This window comes from Dermacentor silvarum, chromosome 8, assembly GCF_013339745.2.
Source record: "Dermacentor silvarum isolate Dsil-2018 chromosome 8, BIME_Dsil_1.4, whole genome shotgun sequence".
In the NCBI taxonomy this organism is placed as follows: Eukaryota; Metazoa; Arthropoda; class Arachnida; order Ixodida; family Ixodidae; genus Dermacentor; species Dermacentor silvarum.
The window spans coordinates 4,764,589-4,784,317 of NC_051161.1; the positions used below are offsets into that span (position 1 = coordinate 4,764,589).

Genomic DNA, 19,729 nt, shown 5'->3' on the forward strand with positions numbered 1-19,729 from the left:
CTAAAAATTTACACTTTTAATATATGTAAAAATATTCTCTAAACATAGCAAAAATACCAATAACACGGTTATTAAATTATGGATATATAGTTTTTTTTTTTTTTCAAAGCCACATAACTATAGAATATGCATACCACAGGTTACACGTTTAAGTGAACCGGTGAGCCGTTCAAATGAACCGGTTCATTTCAGTGAGATGAGCCGTTCCGAGCCTCTCACTGAAGTGAGCCGTTTTGCCCATCTCTACAGTGGTTTAAAAGACTGTAACGGGCAACCAAAACAAAATGGAGCTGCCGGGCAAAGCCAGAATGTCATGCTGCCAAAGCGAAACATGACGCTCACTTCGCACTGTCTGCAACAGGGAAGAGCAGCATGTTTGGGTTATCGCTTACTAAACGCGTGCTTCCAACGATACTACACCACACACGCGGTCAAACAGCTAGATAAATGAAGATGCTTATCGCAATAGGGTTGGCGGCGACAGCTGTGGACTCAACGTACAACAACCCAGAAGATTTGCTAGTACCAGAAGAGAAAACTGACTGCATGCTGGCATTTTCTCGTAACATGGGCAGGCAAGTACAGCAGGGAAGCTACCATGGTGGTTGCCTACTGCTCTTGATCACGAGTGCCTCGTGCCTTTTCTTGTTTACACAGAATCTGGTGACCCGAAAACATATCATACGAATGATCACAGTTCGGTGATGTACTGAACGATGGTGCCGAATGATCGTGTTTTCCAGGAATGTATTAACCGGTAAAAAAGAACCGCAACTGTATTGGGTCTTTTTTGTGTTCTTTATTGTGAATGTTGGCGCCAAGAAATTGCATGAAACAGGATCGCATCAACGAGGTTCTACTGTATTGTGCCTTCTATAGTTATTGCTGTCTAAGTGTCATGCCCATGGAAAAAGAGAAACAGCTAATCTCACAAGAGATGCTGCAGAGCCCCTTTAACATCAACCTAGCACCATATTCCTCAATAAAAATTTGATGATAACACTATCGACATAAGGTGACACACGACCAAGTCACAATAAAATCCTCTTTGTACTTCTACATTCACTCGCTTGATTATTCAATCACTTGATTGACCTGGGCTCAGATGTGAACTTTTGAACCACAATCTATTGACCAACCAGCTACACAGGAATGCTGCATTGCATGGGGAAGTCATCTTACTTATTTCTGTTTACAGTCCAGTTTGTGCTTGTGGTAAACAACTGATGCATATGTATTTGCAAGGTTTTATTTTATGCCTAGCAATAACTTGTTCAATAATATAGTTAAGCCAATATTAAGTTTCATTTGACCGAGGTGTCAATGGTGAATGTAGGCATACTCAATACTGTTAATTGATCGAGTACAGTAAAAGCTCGATGATACGATCACGGCTAATACGAATTTCCGGATGATACGAATTTTTCTGTGGTCCCGGCCGAGCCCCATTACTTTGCAACGTGCTAGAGAACGGTTGTTACGAATCGATTTTCAGCCTGCGTCGGTTGATACGAATAAACGCCGCCCCACGGACGGCCGCGAAAAAGAACAGCGCACAGTCACGCGCTTTCTCTCCTTCTCTTTTGGTGCGGAGGCGCGGCGCCGGACAGCGCGGACTCCGCCACTGGGCGCGCAGAGTTTGAAGCGGCAGCGCTTCACGAAATAAATGCTTTTTACGTACATGTGCCTGAGTGAGTTCACCTCTGACTCTTTAATTTAGCTGCAGTCGAATCTCGTTAATTCGAACACGCTCATTTCGAACATACCGCGCACCGACAATGCTCTTAGCAGCGCGCCAAATAACGCGGCGGCACCTCCGACCGGCATTGCTCCGACACCGCCATAGAGCAAAAGCTCAGGAGAGACCCCTCAATGCCGCGCGCGAAGGAACGAAAAGAAAAAAAAGAACCCGCGGCGGAAATTTCCCCCTCTCTCAAATTGCAAGGTGGCCGTTTCTGCATCGCGCCGGAACAAGCGTGTACGTGCCGACTAGAGTGTTCTACACAACCGTATTCTAGCACACACGTCTCAGCCACGCGGATAAAATGGCAGTGAACCCTTCTCCTCTATTTTCTAGTCACATGTTGACCTTGCACGCTGCGGCAGCAGCGCAGAGGGAAGCAGCGGCGGAGGCACAGTCGGGCCAACGAAAATGCCACGCCCGCAAACGCTCGCTTCCCGATAACGGCAGAAAACGAAACTTCAGGGGGCGGCTAAAATAAGCTGGCGCCAGCACGGCGGCGGGCGCGCACGGAGATGTGCGCACGGAGTCAAAGGTGAGAGAGCTACGAGGGAGTTGAGAGGGAGGGCGAGGGGAGCCACCGAAGCGGCGGAGTTGACGCGGCCAAATCCGCTTCTCTGCCGCCCTCCTCCCTCACCTTCGACGGTCTCCGCGCGCACCCGTGTGCCAGCGCCGCCCGCTCGCTCCCTGAAGCTTCGTTTTCTGTCATTATTTGGAAGCGACCATTAGCCGGCGTGGGCAGTTTCGTGGCCCGCACTTGCTATGCGTTTGCGCGCCGCGATATTTCACGACTCGCACCGTTCGTGCATCGTGCTATGGTGCACGAGTACTTCAAAAATACGTCCTTTTAATTCGAAAAAATTTTCGGGCCCCTTCGAGTTCGAATTATCGTGATTCGACAGTAGTTTTAATTGTGTTTCGATGACACGAATTTCGGCTAATACGAATATTTTTCGTGACCCCGTGAGATTCGTATCATCGAGCTTTTACTGTAGTGCCAAATTTATTAGTGGCCATTTTTTAAAGCACTGGTGAGAAAGAACTTAACAAGAGAGGGCATGTTCTAGTGCTTTGTATTTCTGCCTCCAAGAACCAAGCCATCTTACAGCTGTTTCAAAGAATTAAATGCAGAATGGTTTGACCTACTTCAGAATATTCTATGATCTGTCTATTAAATTCACAACCCACTGTTCAGTTTTGCTAACAGTGTCAAAATTTACTGAATGAATTCCTTTTTTTTTTTCTTTCACAGGAATCCTTTGAAAAATTATTTGAACTGTCGTGTGAACATCCCTTGAAAGCAGTTGGTTATGCATTCCCATGTCAGTACCTTCCATAGTTAGTTTCTCTCAAAGCGCATGTCTTGCTCTGGGACATTGAAAACCCATTACTATATCGGACATTTTCAACTAACCTGCAGCCTGCGCGCCATAACAGCTGTCCCCAAGTTTCCATGCAGAGAGAGCACAACATTAAAAAAAAAAAGGGAATAACATTTTACCAAAATGCCTCAGCAGTTTTGCTTCCACAAAAGGCATTTACATACCTGCCAACCCGAAGCCTTTCAAATTCGTAAACTCGCGACCAAGGGGGGGGGGTGTCACAAAGATTCTGTCGAAGAGCACGACTTTAAAAGCATTTACACACTTGGAATGAGGACTGACGAGGCTTCGAGTACACCATCACCCTTCGTAACCGCTACGACTATGAAACACCCGAGTCGCACTACGCCGGACACAGCAGCTGGTCACACAAAAAAGAAAGCGAGGCCAACACAACAGTACATACGCACGAAAAAAGGCCTAACGAAGTCAACAGGCATGACGACAAGGCATAGCCTCCTATACAAAAACTTTGCCTGCCGCATCGACTCTGGAGGCACCACTTACGTAGCGTGGGAATCACTATGTTGAGCGTAACGACAACCACTAGTGAGTTACCACTAGTGAGTTTTTCACAGAGTGAAAAAGGCTGTCCTTACTTTGCAAACAGTGAAGGTTTCGGCATACACCGCTTTCTCAATGCGCGCACCCTATGTGAGTGGTGCCTTTGTCCACTAGCAAAAGTGTGGCTTTATTGGGAATTTCATTTTTTTTCTTCAATTTTCCATAGAAATTGAGTCGACATTTATAAATCGTAAGATGGGTGCAAATTCGTACATTTTACGGAAAATTCGGAAGAGTTGGCAGGCATGCATTTACACAGTTGGTGGTGATATTGCAGACTACAAACTAAGCCATGCTAAATAGACCCCGTGGCCCATACCTATGATCACTGCTTTTCTGGATGGAACACCACTGCAAAAAAGAACCCAGACAGTGGCGCCACATTTCCTCCTATAGTCAGTAACAAGTCAAGAGTGCAATGTTGAACCCGTCTATTTCTTTAGTGTTGAATAATAACGAGCGGGTGGCAGCAAGCCTTGCCTGCATTCTGTTTTAGCAACTCTGTGGACGTTCCCCAACACACTCGTGCCAGAGAACCTCCACTGATCCGAGCATTACATGAATGGCAAAGCACTGGCACGCACCAGGTAGAGGGTCGTCCCCAAGTCGCAGCACATGAGGCCAGTGCTGGAGTGTCTTAGCAAAGAATGGGTTGGTCACGCCCAGAATCACAGAGGGCCTGCAATGCACAAGCAAGCGTCAGCTGTTCAATGCAATCCATGCATGCTTGATAATAAATGGTCAACTTATAACTCCCCCAACCAAAATGACCGTTTCCTGCAAAGGAGGTCGCCTTTTTTATATAAAAAGCTGCAGAGAGAGCCCTACACCTAATGTAGGCAAGCACTGAACAAAGAAGATGCCAATTATCAAATTGCTGTTAGCTGGCGTATCTTTGCATGTGTCACTGCAATTCCGTTGTAGTTCGGCATTGTGCTCACCCACTTTGTATCCTTGTTTCTAGTCTGCTGGCCATAGTAGAATTTGCTGCTAATGACACCTAACTGCATAAACATGGTGGTGCCAGCGGTCAGAACAAAGCAGAGACATCAGTGACAGCCTCATAGCAATGCCATAGCAGTGTAGTGTTGGCTATGCACTGCAGATGGCCACATTCACAGACACAGCGTGGCGAGTTTATGTTCCTCAACACATGACTGGAACGTTAAAACAAGATAAATCTACTGCACATGTCTTACATTCATGCTGTAAAGTTGCACAGTCTCTTATTAAGCAAGCAAAAAAATACAACATTATAAAGGGCAGACACATAGCATCTGCAGTCATCTGCTATGTGCAGTGAATGCACATAGCATTGAACGTGGCTAATGTGTGTTTTCTTCCTTCTGCAAATTAGCTTTCTCCTGTAGCTTCTGCAAGCGTCTTCGTCTGGTCAGCAAAATGCACAGAGGGCAGCCAAAGGGCTTACGAAACCATATCGTTTGGACTAATTAACCGCCACTCGAGTCCAATGTCCCTATGAATTATATGAATTATCATGCAGCTGATCATGCAAGACAGTGACGGTCACATCAGTAAAATGAGAACCATACAGCACTAGGCTGAGTGAAGACAGGAAGGGAGCATTGGACTTAATATTTTAATTCCCGAGTCTACAGTTCATACTATTTACAAAAAAAAAACAAGTGTATAGCAAAGCCAGCATCAGTGGCACCTTCAGATAGAAAGCAACATTCATACATTCACTTGGTTTATAGTTAGAATGCAACCAGGGGTGATGAAAGATGACACAATGAAAGGACTGATTTTGACCATTTGGTGTTTTTTAACATGCGCTTAAAGCTTAGCACAAGAGATTTTTTTTTCAATCCATCGAAATGTGGCCACTGTGGCCAGGAATAAAATCCACGACCTCGCGCTCAACAGCAAATAGCCATAGCCACTGTGACAAGTATAAAGAGTTGCAGCACCTTGGACCGAGTGGCAAGATGATCACAGCAAAGTAGACACAGCAACATCCTTGATGGTTTTGCTTTTTTTGTCAGACTGCATATGTGTATTTACAAATATGCCAGCCCAATGCTTGCTCTCTTCTCCGTATATATGGAGCCTCTAGGGGCTATTTTAGTCATCCTTAGCAGGTATGGGCAGTTTAAGAAGCGATTGCTAGCGTTTACTCACAGGCAGTGTGAACCCGCAGTGTATTCCTTGAACTCGCTGTCATGGATTGTGAAGAAAGGCCGGTAGTCAGCACAGTACCGCAGGGGCCACACTAGCCCCACTAATGCAAGAACAGTCTCCGAGCACACAGCAGGCGATGAAGCCATCACAACTATGGGCTGCAAGAAAAACAACCGAGCTGTGTGGCTGTACCACGCTAATGCCAAAATTCAATAACGTAGTTACGTAACTGTGAGTCAAGCATTTTTGTATCATCCACCACATAATGTAAAATTCAAAGAGCTTAGCACAACATTGTCTCATCATTATGCAATGGAAGCAGCTACTGTAAATCTCTTTCATAGAAATAAAGACTACAAGATAACGAAAAGCCAATATAACGGATACAAAACAACAAGCAATACAAAGGAATAACAACAGTCATATCAAAGAGCTCATCTGAAAATGGATTTTGAAGGCTGTTGAAGCTGAGTCTTCACATGTGCTTCATACACAATAACTCTGTAAACACCAACTCCTTCTTAAGGTGGCCTCTGGCTGTCTCGCCATCTTGCTAAACCTAATGCCATCCTAGAAATTACAGCATCTGCCCAGCTACAGACTCTCAGCTATCCCTGTAGCTGTTCCTTGCTCGCACTGTTTCCTCACAAGTGGAAATAAGGTTCACTTCCACTTGTCTTTGAAACAACATGTGCAAAAGCTAACGCGCGGAAACCAAAAATCATCTGTTGAGATATTCATAGCCAACGACTCTTCTGCCTCATAAGTCTTGATGGTGCACAAAATTTACATTGCACAAAATGGTGCTTTCCAGGGAGCAAACAGGTGTACACACAGAATCGTTAAGTACAGTCAAAACTTGTTAATACGTAGTTGGCCGGGTTAAGGTACGCACTAAACGATGTACGAGTTAACCGTCAACGCCACTTTAGCGGCTACTTACCGACCGAAAAAGAACTACGCCACGATGCTCTCAAACACACGCACTCAGACAGGTTTTATTTGCAGGTAGGCAGCAAAAAATCGGTAATCTTCACTTGCGGCCGTGGCAGTGTTATCACGACGACGGCATCTTCGAACTCGATAAAGCCGCGAGCCAGTCTATCCATGAGGCCCTGCTTACTAACTAAATTAATAAGCAGGGTGTAATACGTGCGCTGGTAAACATGAACACGTATCGCTCGATGACCACGGAAATTCCCTCTCAAAACGCTGGAGTGAGAAGGTGCGGCAGCAGCAGCGAGCGTGTTGCCTTTCGCTTCAACGCAAATTAGACGTCAAAAGCATAGCGCATAGGAAGCTAACGGCACTAGTTGCACTTTGTCTGCAGATCGCTTTGAAGATGAGGCCCGCGGGGGTGCGCATTTTTTCCGCGCTGCAGATCGCTTTCAAGATACGGAGCCAGCGCGGCTGCCGCCGAAGTAAACAACTCCCTTTCTCGCCTCCCCCGCCGTGCCTCGCGCACAACAGAAGAAGCGCGCTTCCACCTCGCCTTCCTCCCTCGCAAGCTTTCACCCACACATACAGCGTACAGCGCGCAGCGACGATGTTGCCGTGTTTGGACTTTATACGGAACCTCAAAGGGACGTCCAAGGTGACGGCAGAAATGCGCTTTGCAATAAAATGTGCGTCGGCACGGTTACTACTTGAATTCGACGGCGAGAGCGAATTTGCACCTCCTACCAGCGGCTTCTTCGCGTTACCGGGAGCAAATCTGGAAGGCCATGCTTTGGTGCGCGGCAATCGGCAACAGCTGTATGAGCAGGAAATATGTCATGGTGGCCATGTTTTAAGCTCACTATCGCTGGCGACTATCCTCCGGGTGTCGCAACTCGGGAATCGAATGTCTGCGCACATGAGACTTCGCCGATTTTGTGCCTGTGCGTGTAGACAAGAAACAAAAATAGTACGCACTAACCGTTTGGTCTGCAATGAGCGACGACGGCTTAAGCAGTCAGCCAATACATGGGGTTCAATGGGGGCTGGGTGGGGGAATCTTCGCAACTACGTTTAAACTGCAATTACACATTAAGCGGGTATGTATTAACGAGGTTTGACTGTACACTCTCCCACGAGGGCTCGCACCAGCCTCGGCTGTGCCACAGAGACTGGTGTAAGTAGCCATCATGAGAGCATTTCCTTAGCCGATCCAAGTGCTCCTCTTCACCCACAGAAATACGCACTATGCGCACTGCCAGGAAAAGAGGTTCAATGGCTCCCTCTTCGCTGCATCCCTGGTCTGGCAAATAAATGCATAACATGACAACGCAGTGTAATTGGACAAAGTACAATTATTAGTCCTCCATCAAACACCACCTAGAGCTCGTGGTAGCCACAACTTGCAATAAGTGGAGTTGCTTGTGGGAAGAACAGAAAAATGAAGATGTCACCGCAAACATGCAAGAAAGGGAAAAGTAATTTGAGCTGTTCTCGTTGCTGCTCCAGCAAGAATTCTCTGCAGATGGAGCAACATCCCATACATTGCCCCACCCTGTGCAGCTTAGTAAACTGTCGCCGCAGTCACCTTGGCCCCAGGTAAAACCGTGGATAGGTGGGCAGCAGCCACAGCTGCTGCAAGACACCCATCCAAAGGGGAGAAATTTTTCCCAACATGGCATGCCATGCACTAATGGTTCCTCATGCTTCCCACAAGCATTTGTTGCCAAGCAGCATGAAAATTCCATAAACTATAGTTTCATGTCCAGAGCAAGCAAGCCTGAAGTGATAAAGGGATATCTCGGAAGCTTTCTGCGAATTGGCCAGGTCACTGGATAGCACCAAAAATGTAATTACCACTCCAAGTCAGACGTTTGAATACAGTTGTGCTGTAGTTACATTGCCCACAGACAAACACATCTCAGCATGATTCTGCACTGAAAACAGTGCAAAAGAATTTCACCAGAGAAAGGTTCAGAAATGTGCCAACTTGAGCTAATTAATTATGTTACACCTCTTTTTGTACTGTCTTCAGTGTGGAACCTAATAAACTAGCCAAGGTCAACACCTTACTAAATCTCAACATCACATTTTGCAGTTTCTATTAGAACCGACACGCATATGGTGCTAGCCTTCTGACACATGACCATGTCTGCGCATGGGAGATGTCGTAACAAAATGTCAATGAACATGAAACTCACCTCTGACACCAGCACCAATTCCCACAGAAGCTGTACATGAGACAGCAAAGGCATCAGGCACCTGCACTGACAGATGGTTCTTAGTCAATGCTAGCTACAGGCTGAAGAAAGTGAAGTCTGCGTGTTGAACAGGGCTGTTTGGTGCGTGTTGAAGGGAATCAAATAGCGCAAAAGACGGAATGGCTATTGTTTACACTTTAAGTTCCAACTTTCACAGTGTTCAATTCCCCTCAAGGTGAAGTCTACATGCTCCTTCTTATCAGAATCACCAGCAGCATTTTGAAGCACAAGATACTGGCAGCCACAATGTCTGTGAATGTGTTCCACATGTATGACAAATTACAACATCCTGCAGAAGTAATGTTCACACAAGTAGAAAACTTGCCTGATGATCACACTTTCAATAAAACCCCTACAGCAAGCATTTGGATAGCTTTCATTTACTACCAATGCACTGTTCTTGACACCACACTTCTTGCGTTCATGGTGCACTGCTGAAACAACAATACACAAGTATGAAAGTTTTTAAGCTATTGCACAGAGCTACACAAGGATAAATGCAATTTCATGCTCTTCCAACAGGCCTGGCGTTTTGTAAAAAGGGTACACAGCAAAAGCTACATTTTTGCGCAAACAAAAATCGAAGTCTCAAATTCTCATGCCTAGCAAATGAAACATTTTTCTAGTAAACGAAATGCTCAAACAGCCTCAAAACACCTCTGACATTTTTTATAAACATTTTAAATAAACATGTGCATCGTGTACCACAAACTGTGATGATCACCTTTCGCGAACGTGCCAGCTCACATGCTATGGATGAGCCACAAACTTTTTTTTTTAATTCCATGCCCCTTTGCAGGTTTTTCCAGTCTCTCATTCGCACGTTGTGACGCCAGCAAGGTGCTACATGTGATGTCACCTGAGTGAAAGCTGTCGTATGGTTGGCCGACAAGTGATGACAATGCCAACATGAAGAGAGCCTGCCGTGTTTTCTGAGAAAGGAGGGCGGGCTTGCCGACTGTGCGCCACTGAACTTTTAACGAAGTTCCTTTTCAGTCGGCGTGCATGAAGGGCGATTAGAGGAAGACAATGCAGGAGTCTTTCTTAGAGTGTGTTGACCTGACCCATAGCTTTTGCTACACTGCATGTAGTTGGCGAGAGTATGTAACGAGGAGGAGAGACCGCCATTGGGGAGGGTACGAAGATGAGGGAGAAAGTGTTGTGGCAACATAGGCGTTCATCAAACACCTGAAACTGTGCTATTACGGCATCATTTCTAAAATGTTTTACGACTGTATCTTCATTGTAAACTAGTATGCAGCAGCCAGTTCGGAACACATTTGAACACTCAGAGTGGTTTAGGGGTCCTTTAACCCTTTCAGGGTCAATACCGTACATGTACGGCCTCTGCGAACACCCTCAAAATGGTCAATGGCATACATGTACGTTATCGCTTGTACATTTAAAAAGCACACCTCTTTCAATCATTTCTTTCGCTTGGCATGTGCTGCCACTTGACGGGAACACGTGGAATTTTTTACTTGCGCCAATGCCTCTCCTTTTTTTTTTTTTTTATGACAACGGCGCGTCGGCTATTGCTTGTCCATCCGGGCGTGCGCGCACGCGGCACCGGCGACAAGTTACGGTTTTCTCCTGCGCCGGATCCCGCTTGTTGCACACACTAAACTGATGGCTATCTGGTTTCAAATCTCTCAAAGGGTAACCGCTTGTTACTCGATCGCTTATCGCCCACCGCGGCGCGATTACACCTGTTCCCAGGCAGGCGCGTATATACACAAACGATGCTGCCGTTTTTGCGCTTCCTTTTTTGGAGACCCTAAAAGCTCTATCGCACCTTGTTGGCGATACGACGAAGGCTTCTCTCTTGTTTCGGTTTCCGGACGTGCACACAACCATTTTTCAGTGCGCTTATCTTGTTATTCATGAATAAACATTGTGTATTTTACAACACAAACAATTTTTTCCTCACTTACTGACACTTTAAAAATTACGACCATATTTTTCCGAAATAGGTTCTTTTGAAGAATTTAAATCAGCAATAAGAAAATCGACCCTGGGGGGTAGCATTTGGCAAAAAAATTCGACCGTCAAAGGGTTAATAAAGCCACTAAATCATGGCACATGATTATTAACTACAGTGTGTTAGAGCTAGAACAGCTAGAATAAATAAAACAGGCAAAAGCCAGCACAAAAGTTCAATTTAATTGTTCAAAAGACCACGCTTGCCATGGTAGCCACTAGAACCTAGGATGGAAAGTGTTTAGGAATCTCAAAACAATGTTGGCTAAGCTGTGCTGGCCATCCAAACAACGTGAAGCAAGTGGGAAGCTTCAGCTGCAAAATTTATTCCAACATGTGGCACTCCTTTCAATAAATAATATGCTCAAGCCAAAATATTCTCCACAAAACATTCTCCACAAAGCAAACAATGGGGAGACCAGCCACCTGTAGTCACTACTGATAGAGAGTGGTTCTTTCAAGTAGCATTCTTGTGAACTGCAGTTTCTCGCGCCTGAAAGGTGCGTGATCAATGCAAAATGGACCCTCACACAGAACAGGTTGGAACATGAGGGCTTTAGGCAAGGTTTCTGTACTAGCGAGCCAGTGGAAGTCATTAAAGCTTATAGGCATAAGTACACCAGTCAGCAGAACACAGCACAGGGAGCAAGCAAGGCGCACCGAAACAGGTCCACCTCGTGCACGGAGGGCACTGGGTCCAGACCTGGCTGGACCGAAGGCGGGCCTAGCGTGCGGCCCAAACCTTGCAGGGGCGGAATTCGAGCCTCCAGGGACACTCCATGCAGCGGCAGGCTGAGGGCACAGCCTGGCATGGGGGCAGGCCAGCTCTCCAGGTTCCGCAGGGCTGTGGTGTGGGGGACACAAACAGGCTGACCCAAACATCATGCATGTATGTGTGCTGATGCGAAAGATTGTTTTGGGTGGAATTTCAAGTCCCTCATCATTGAAGGCTTTTGATATAGGAAGAAACTATGCTGATAGAGTAATACTAGAGCCCTCATGGTCATAGCTTATTTCTGGCTGGAAGCAAAACAACAGTGACTCATGAAAGCAAAATCTCAATGCAGCACAACACAAAGAACAAACGTAAATGTGTAGAGCTGCTGCAGTGCTGTAAGAAGCATTGCTTCACTGACATCAAATACTAGTGGCACTGAAATTGTTTATGCACAATGAGGCTAAACCAACAGCAGCAGACAGATGCTATAAGACACTGAGACCCAATGACACATTATGTGCTTCTGTCCGAACTATGATTTTTTCATGCATTTAAGCACACTATCGTTGTCTGGAGACCAACTAGCAGCAGCATCGCAGTACGCCAAAAGTGCAGCCGTCAAGAGTATGGCCCGATGTACCATTGCAACAGTGGAATGCCATAAAAAATCTGATGGTCGCTCAAAACGTACAAGATATGCACGTGCACTGCCATTCAGTGCATGCAAGTTACAGTATAGAACACGTATAACGTAACTGTTTATAGTGTGGAACTGGCTACAACGCGGCCTTTTCTGACTCCTGTTTACCCTCCCATAGAACTCCATGTATACGCATACCGCATACAGTGCAGCTGCGTGAGACGAAATACCGGTTATAATGCGGCTGCCGCGGGAAAATCTCGCCGACAAAGGCGGCAGCGAGCACGCTTCTCAACAAGATGTGTGCTGCCGGCCGGCGTATGCATTATTCAATGCAATCAAACTGTCGTTAATTCAGACTTATTTTGCCGCACATCGGTTAATCCGGACTACTTTCTGAGCTCGGTGAGCGAGGAGCGCCGCAAATGTGCGACGCAAAAGAGCAAGAACGGCGCTAGTGTCCAACCGAAACGAAGTGGTGGAGTCCGCATCGCCACAGCCATCAGTTGAAATCGTACGTGAATGACAGCAACGCCAGAACGCTTCGAGCCTATTTATGTCTTTAAAGCCGGAATTCGTGCGTTTACCGCCGCGTATAACACCGCGATGGCCGCAGGCTTTCGTAACTGCGTAGTCGTCATCCACGATCGCGTCGATAGCGGCCGCGGTTTTATCCGCAGCGGTTGCGGCGAACAGTAGTTTCGTTTTTACTCGGTACGCGCGTCGGCCGCGTGCCTAGAAAACTGCGTAGTCGCCATCAATGATCGCATAGATAGCGACCGCGGGTTCAACTGCAGTTGTTGCCACGAATGGTAGTTCATTCGTCCAGACTCGGTGCGTGCGTCGGGCACATGCCTTCAGCACCGCAAAGTCGCCGTTCATAATTGCGTCGATAGCGGTCACAGTTTCTTCCGCAGCGGTTGCAGCAAACAGTTGTTTCGTTTTGACTCGGTGCAAAGCTGTCGAGCTTGAAGAGCACCGGCTACATCAAGATTATGTTTTCGCCAACTCACTGGCGAAAACGTAATCGCGATGTGTGCGAGATAGTACAAAGCGTGTCTACATGCTTGGTCTACATGTTTCGCATACGTGCAGGGCTTGCCAATCGTTGTTTTGGTTATAGTACGGTACCGCTTAGAGTGCGACTACAGCGACTTACGTTATAAGCGGTCTACACTGTATATATTGTCACGACATCGTAGGAAATGTGGAAGCCGGCGTACAGCACGTATATAAGCACTTTATATGAACAGCCAACGCAACGTCGTCTCTGTTTTACTACCCGCGCGCTACTTCAGCGTCGTTTCCATGGCCGGGCACATACCCGCAGCGATGATATAGGATGTGGCATGTGCCCCTCCTTTGGAAGAAGCATCGATGCGCCAGGCGCCCAAGAAAGTGCAGTGATGGTGCAAAATTGATGTCATGATGAAAAGTATGGCTTCATACGAAGCACGTGCACAACCTCGGGCAGATGCTGCCAGCGTTTGGAGCAGCAAGGACTGTCGGGCACAACTTCATAACTCACGTCACTGATGCGGCGTAGAACTATGTACGGCCTGAAGTATCTTCACAGGAGCTTCTCAGATAGCCCTCGCCAACGAATAGGAGTCCAAACCCACACCTGGTCGCCGACGTTGTAAGTGACGGGTCTGTGTCGAAGATTGTAGTGTCTGGCATCGTAGTTCTGTTGCCCCTGGATGCGCAAGCTGCCTTGCTTCCTCGGCGCGTTGCGTAAACTCCACGGCATCAGTCTCGTGATCACCACACACGAGTGGCAGCATCGCGTCCAACAGTGTTGTTACTACCCGGCCGTACACGAGGCTGAAAGGTGTCATGCGTGTTGTCTCCTAGCGAGCCGTGTTGTAAGCAAATGTAACATATGGTAAAATCTCGTCCCAGTTCTTGTGGTCGACGTCGATGTACATACTCAGCATGTCTGCCAGAGTCTTATTCAAACATTCTGTGAGCCCATTGGTTTGGGGGTGATAAGCGGTTGTTTTTCGGTGAGTGGTACCACTTAATCGCAACACGGTATCCAGAAGCACGGCCGTGAAAGCAGAACCTCTGTCGGTAATGACCAGTGCGGGAGCGCCATGCCTTAGGCATGGCTTCGATGAAAAATCGTGCTGCTTAGGCTGCTGTTCCCGCTGGAGAGCACTTGTTTCGGCGTATTGGGTAAGATAATCTGTGACGACGATTATCCATCTATTGCTGGCAGAAGACAATGGAAATGGACCTAAAAGATCCATGCCAACTTGCGCGAACAGCGCTTGCGGTATCTGAACAGAATGCAGCAGTCCAGCAGGCTTGATGGGTGGGGTGTTGCGGCGCTGGCAATCCAGGCATGTCTGGACATAACGTTTCACGACCGGCGCAAGTCTCGGCCAGTAGTAATTTAGCCTAATTCTTGATAATGTGTGGGAGAAGCCCAAGTGACCAGCGGTCGGCTCATTGTGACAGGCGTGTAAGACTTCGTTCCGTAGAGATGCGGGAACAACTAGGTAGCTGCTGCCACTCGGTGAAAAGTTCTTTTTATAGAGAACGTCGTGACACAAGCAAAATGAAGGCAGCGCTCTGGCGAATAACCTCGGCCCGCAGCTTGTTCTTCCCTCTAAGTAATCAATAAGAGGAACCAGTTCTGCGTCCTCGCATTGCAGGCGTGAAACGGCAACAGCGTCTACCATGCCTAGAAAAATTGTGTCGTCATCGTCGTGCAATGCAGTCTCAAAAGGCGACCGAGACAGGCAGTCGGCGTCGGCGTGCCGCTTCCCCGATTTGTAGACAACAGTGAAGTCAAACTCCTGGAGCCGAAGGCTCCAGCGTGCTAGCCGACCAGCTGGATCTTTTAAATTAGTCAGCCAGCAAAGAGCATGGTGATCACTGACGGTGAAACAACGACCGTATAGATATGGGCGAAATTTCAGGATGGCCCAGACTACCGCAAGGCATTCTTTTTCTGTAGTGGAGTAGTTAGTCTTTGTTCTGGATAGGGTCCTGCTGGCGTAAGCAAGCACTCTTTCGGTGCCGTCCTGCCACTGAAGAAGCACTGCGCCAAGGCCGACATTGCTAGCATCAGTATGAAGAATCGCCGGGGCGTCTTAGTCAAAGTGTGCGAGCACAGCAGGCGTTGCCGTAGCTTGTGAAATGCCCGTTGCTGCTCTTCGCCCCACACGAAGGGGAGATCTTCGCGGGTGAGATGTGTTAATTTATTGCGTAAAAAGTCCGCAATAAACCACCGGTAGTAGGCGCAAAGGCCCAGAAAACGTCGCACGGCCTTTTTATCAGATGGCGTCGGGAAATTAGCGACGGCAGCGATTTTATAAGGGTCAGGTCGAACACCTTCATGACTAACCACGTGACCGAGGAATTGAAGTTCCTCAAAACCAAAATGGCACTTTTCCGTTTTCAAAGTTAGGCCTGCTGAGCGTATTGCCTCCAAAGACCGTCTTCAGTCTCCGTAAAGGTTCGTCGAACGTGGCGGAGAAAACAATCACGTTGTCGAGGTACACTAGGCAGGGTTGCCATTTGAGGCCTGAGAGTACCATGTCCATTAGTCGTTGAAACGTTGCTGGCGCGGAACACAAACCGAAGGGAAGCACCTGAAATTCATAAAGTACAGCGGGTGTCACAAAAGCGATCTTTTCATGGTCTCTCTCATCAACTTCGATTTGCCAGTAGCCACTTTTCAAGTCCATTGACGAAAAGTAACGTGCGTTTCGTAGCCAGTCTAGTGAATCATCGATACGCGGTAGCAGATAAACGTCTTTCCTTGTGATCTGGTTGAGTTTTCGATAGTCGACACAGAAGCGCAGACTACCGTCCTTCTTTTTCACCAATACGGCAGGCGATGCACACGGACTCAGTGTCGTTTCCATGGCCGGGCACATACCCGCGGCGACAATATAGGATGTGGCAATATCATCAGAGTAAGATGCCCTCCTTTCAAGACACAGGTGTTCCCACTGCCTGACGTAAGTGGGCTCTGCAAAGATGAAAGAGGATTATACACACCTGCCTCGAGGCTAGGCAGACTCGTGCGAAAGTATTCCTGAGCTATGAGGGAGAGCACGCGGCTGAAGAGACCAACCAGTGGCAGCCGTGTGAGCACCACAAGGGACTGCACAAGGAGAAAAGGAGGCATTCTGTGAAATACAGCATGCAGACCACATCTCCTATGTCCACTGCAGCAATCACTTCTATTCATGCAAATTTTCTAACATCATTATACCACCTCACCCAGTGCGTCATAATAATTAGTGTGGCCTCAAAAGTGCTTGCCTATGGTTTTGCTTGTGCTCATCTAGCAATGTAGTACACATTAGAGCACTGCACGGGCTCGGGCTTACCCGAAAGCCCGGGCCCGGCCCGGCCCACGGGCCGGGCCGGGTAGAGCAGCTTTTTCACGGGCTCGGGCCGGGCCCGGGCCGGGCTCGGGCTTTCTGGTGGTGTGCATGTAACGTGCAGCGAGTTATTCTCGGGCGTCTCAACTCTGAAAAACATGTATTTTTCGGTCTCGGGCCGGGTTCGGGCCAGTTTCGAGCCGGGCTCAGGCCTAAGGTAAAGGGGTGGCGGGCCGGGCCAGGCGGGTAACGTAGATTATTTCCGGGCCCGGGCCAGGCCCGGGTCTCGCCATAAAAGTTTTGATCGGGCTCAGGCGGGCCGCCCAACGTAAAAACGGGCCAGGGCCGGGCTCGGGCTGAAAAAATCGGCCCGTGCAGTGCTCTAGTACACATGTCTTATGACGTTTTTGAGTGGTTTAAGTATGGCTGTGAAAACTGCAAATAAACATGTTGTTAGAAAACAGCACTGTAGGACGTTGTCTCACTAGTCCATGTCATTCTGCCTGCACTACAACAATTTAGAAGACCACCTACCAACAAGCCCATATAGCTACCCTTATCGACCCCTTCTTAGGCTACTGTAACAGGCCCCTGGTTATCTGCTCTGCATGTTACATTACCTTCTCAGCTCATTTGCTGCCTTTTTATCTCAACTAGACTGTCACCTACTTGCATTCGCTCCCTAATCCACAATGCCTCTTTACTCTTCCTGTCAAGAGGGGGACACAGTGCAGGGAATCGAAATGTCTTGACAAAAAATTCATTTCGAATTGCTTGCATTTCCAGGTTCCTCAATTATTCAAGAATGTACCAGCAAAACTTTTGCCATATCTGCATGGTAAAAAAAGCAAGAATACACATTCTTACTTGGGCTTTTGATGCCTTGGAAAAATTGGAAGCTCTCATGACCACCATTTTTAAAGTGCATTCATAGCTCAAGCAACAGGCTTTGGATACTGCGGGAACCATTTTTGGAAACCTCTTTTCTGTGAGCCTTTGCAGTATGAATTGTGTGACAAGACATGGCCATCAGCAAAGGCTGATGAAATGAAGTAAAAAGCAACCAATTTTGGGCACGGTCTGCTTAATTTTAGGCCTCATATTGGCACCAGACACTGTCATGCAACCACAATTTTCTGCTCGAAAAAGATTCACAGGGTGCTTGAAAGTTGAACATTATTTCTGGAACAGACACTGCATACAATTTGGAAGAAAGCTTTGTCCAATATGAATTTATTTTTTGGAAGTTGCTTGCAAAGTCTGTGCTATGTGACCATATCTGCACACAAGAACTTCTTTTTGCTTGTGAAATACATATTTGCACATAGCGCTGGTTCGTTAGTGTGCACATTCTACACAAATGCCGTATTTCGTTGTCTGTTTTATTTTAATAAGGTATTTTATTTTACTGGTTAGTTTGGCAAAAATTATGAATGACTGCTTTGTTCTCATACAGCAATCGGTAATTTGCCTACAGGAAGAAACTCGCATCCCTGTCTGTCAGTAACAAATCTTGCCACTTCTGCTTTCAGATTAGAAGCACAGCAGCAGAAACAACAGCCCACTCAAAACTACGGTCAGAGTGCGTGCTTTTGTATGTACCTATATTTACAAAAATGCTTTTTAAATACAGCACAAACAGCTCCGACAATGAATAAAGAGGGAGGGAGAGGGAGAGAACACCAGACTGTAAGAGTGAGCTTTATAAAGGTCTTTGAGGGAGGGAGAGGGAGAGAACACCAGACTGTAAGAGTGAGCTTTATTCTCTCTAGCAAAGACAGCTGGGTAACCGAGGGGCTTGATAGTTTGTTATCAATAGCCATTCTTTAATAACAATGTTATGAACAATGCCCTGATCTTAAAGCGGAAGTTTTTAAACTTGAATTCACAATTCACTGTTCACCTACAGCTCCGACACTGAATAAAGAGGGAGGGAGAGAACACCAGACTGTAAGAGTGAACTTTATTCTCTCTAGCAAAGACAGCTGGGTAACCAAGGGGCTTGATAGTTTGTTATCAATAGCCATTATTTAATAACAATGTTATGAACAATGCCCTGATTTTAAAGTGGAACTTTTTAAACTTGAATTCACTGTTCACTTATAGCTCCGACGCTGAATAAAGAGGGAGGGAGAGAACACCAGACTGTAAGAGTGAGCTTTATTCTCTCTAGCAAAGACAGCTGGTAACCGAAGGGCTTGATAGTTTGCTATCAATATGAAGCAAACACCCAATTAGAGGAGAACCAGCACCAAATTTGTGTCTAGCTTTTCTTGCCCCTTTAAAGATCTGCCGACTCTAATGAAGGTATGATGCCTCAATTCCTTAAATGTGCAACAAATCAGGAATTATGACATCTTTTAATTTAACAAATTCAAAAAGTGTACCAAATTTTTTGGCATAGGATTCACCGATATGTCATCTCTGTACATCATGAAAATTGGGGGTGATGTCTTGTCGTAACGCTGATGTGTGGGTTGGTGCAGTAGTCGAAGTGGCACTGTGATTGCCTTGTTGAAAGCCTTACATGACGAAATAACAGGGGAGAGAAGATGAGAAGGCGCTGCCCATTCTAATTTGTCATTTTGTGTTTCTTTCCTTTTTTTCTGCACCCAAGAATTTACATTTCAAAATGTCAAATTCCGAGTTATTTATTTCCCTTTGTTCTTGTCCATTCCATTTAACCACCCGATTCATGGCCAATTCCTGACTGTGGGTATGCACCATGACCGCTCAGTTCAACAACAACTAACAGAGGATATGTCCTGTGTCGAATCCCCCCCCCCCTCTACCCTCCCAAAAAAGGAAGTGACAGCCAATTCTCCATAGCGGAATGCGGAGGAGCACAGAGTGAAAGAGGAAAGAATGGCCTATGTGGCGTGCATCCATCTTTGAGCAAGACACAGTCATTGTGTGGCTTGTGAACACAGGACCAGACAGAATGGTACATGTTTCAGCGGTCTGCGGCCACTTCCTCTGATCTTCGTGAGATTAAAATGAATGAGGAAACGAGAAATGAAAG

The 19,729-nt window shown here is 46.7% G+C and overlaps 1 protein-coding gene across 3 annotated transcripts in view; it reads right to left on the reverse strand.

Annotated features, from left to right (window-relative positions):
* The window catches only part of LOC119460535 (protein DENND6A-like), a 106,995-nt gene that overhangs the window by 78,118 nt on the left and 9,148 nt on the right, over positions 1 to 19,729 (reverse strand). For all 3 annotated transcript variants that reach the window (XM_049672480.1, XM_037721459.2, XM_037721457.2), the window contains 5 exons: positions 16,379 to 16,484; positions 11,667 to 11,850; positions 8,967 to 9,027; positions 5,830 to 5,987; positions 4,272 to 4,366 (listed from right to left, as the gene is read on the reverse strand). In XM_049672480.1, coding sequence (XP_049528437.1) covers positions 4,272 to 4,366; positions 5,830 to 5,987; positions 8,967 to 9,027; positions 11,667 to 11,850; positions 16,379 to 16,484 — 604 coding nt within the window. The remainder of the gene's footprint in view (positions 1 to 4,271; positions 4,367 to 5,829; positions 5,988 to 8,966; positions 9,028 to 11,666; positions 11,851 to 16,378; positions 16,485 to 19,729) is intronic.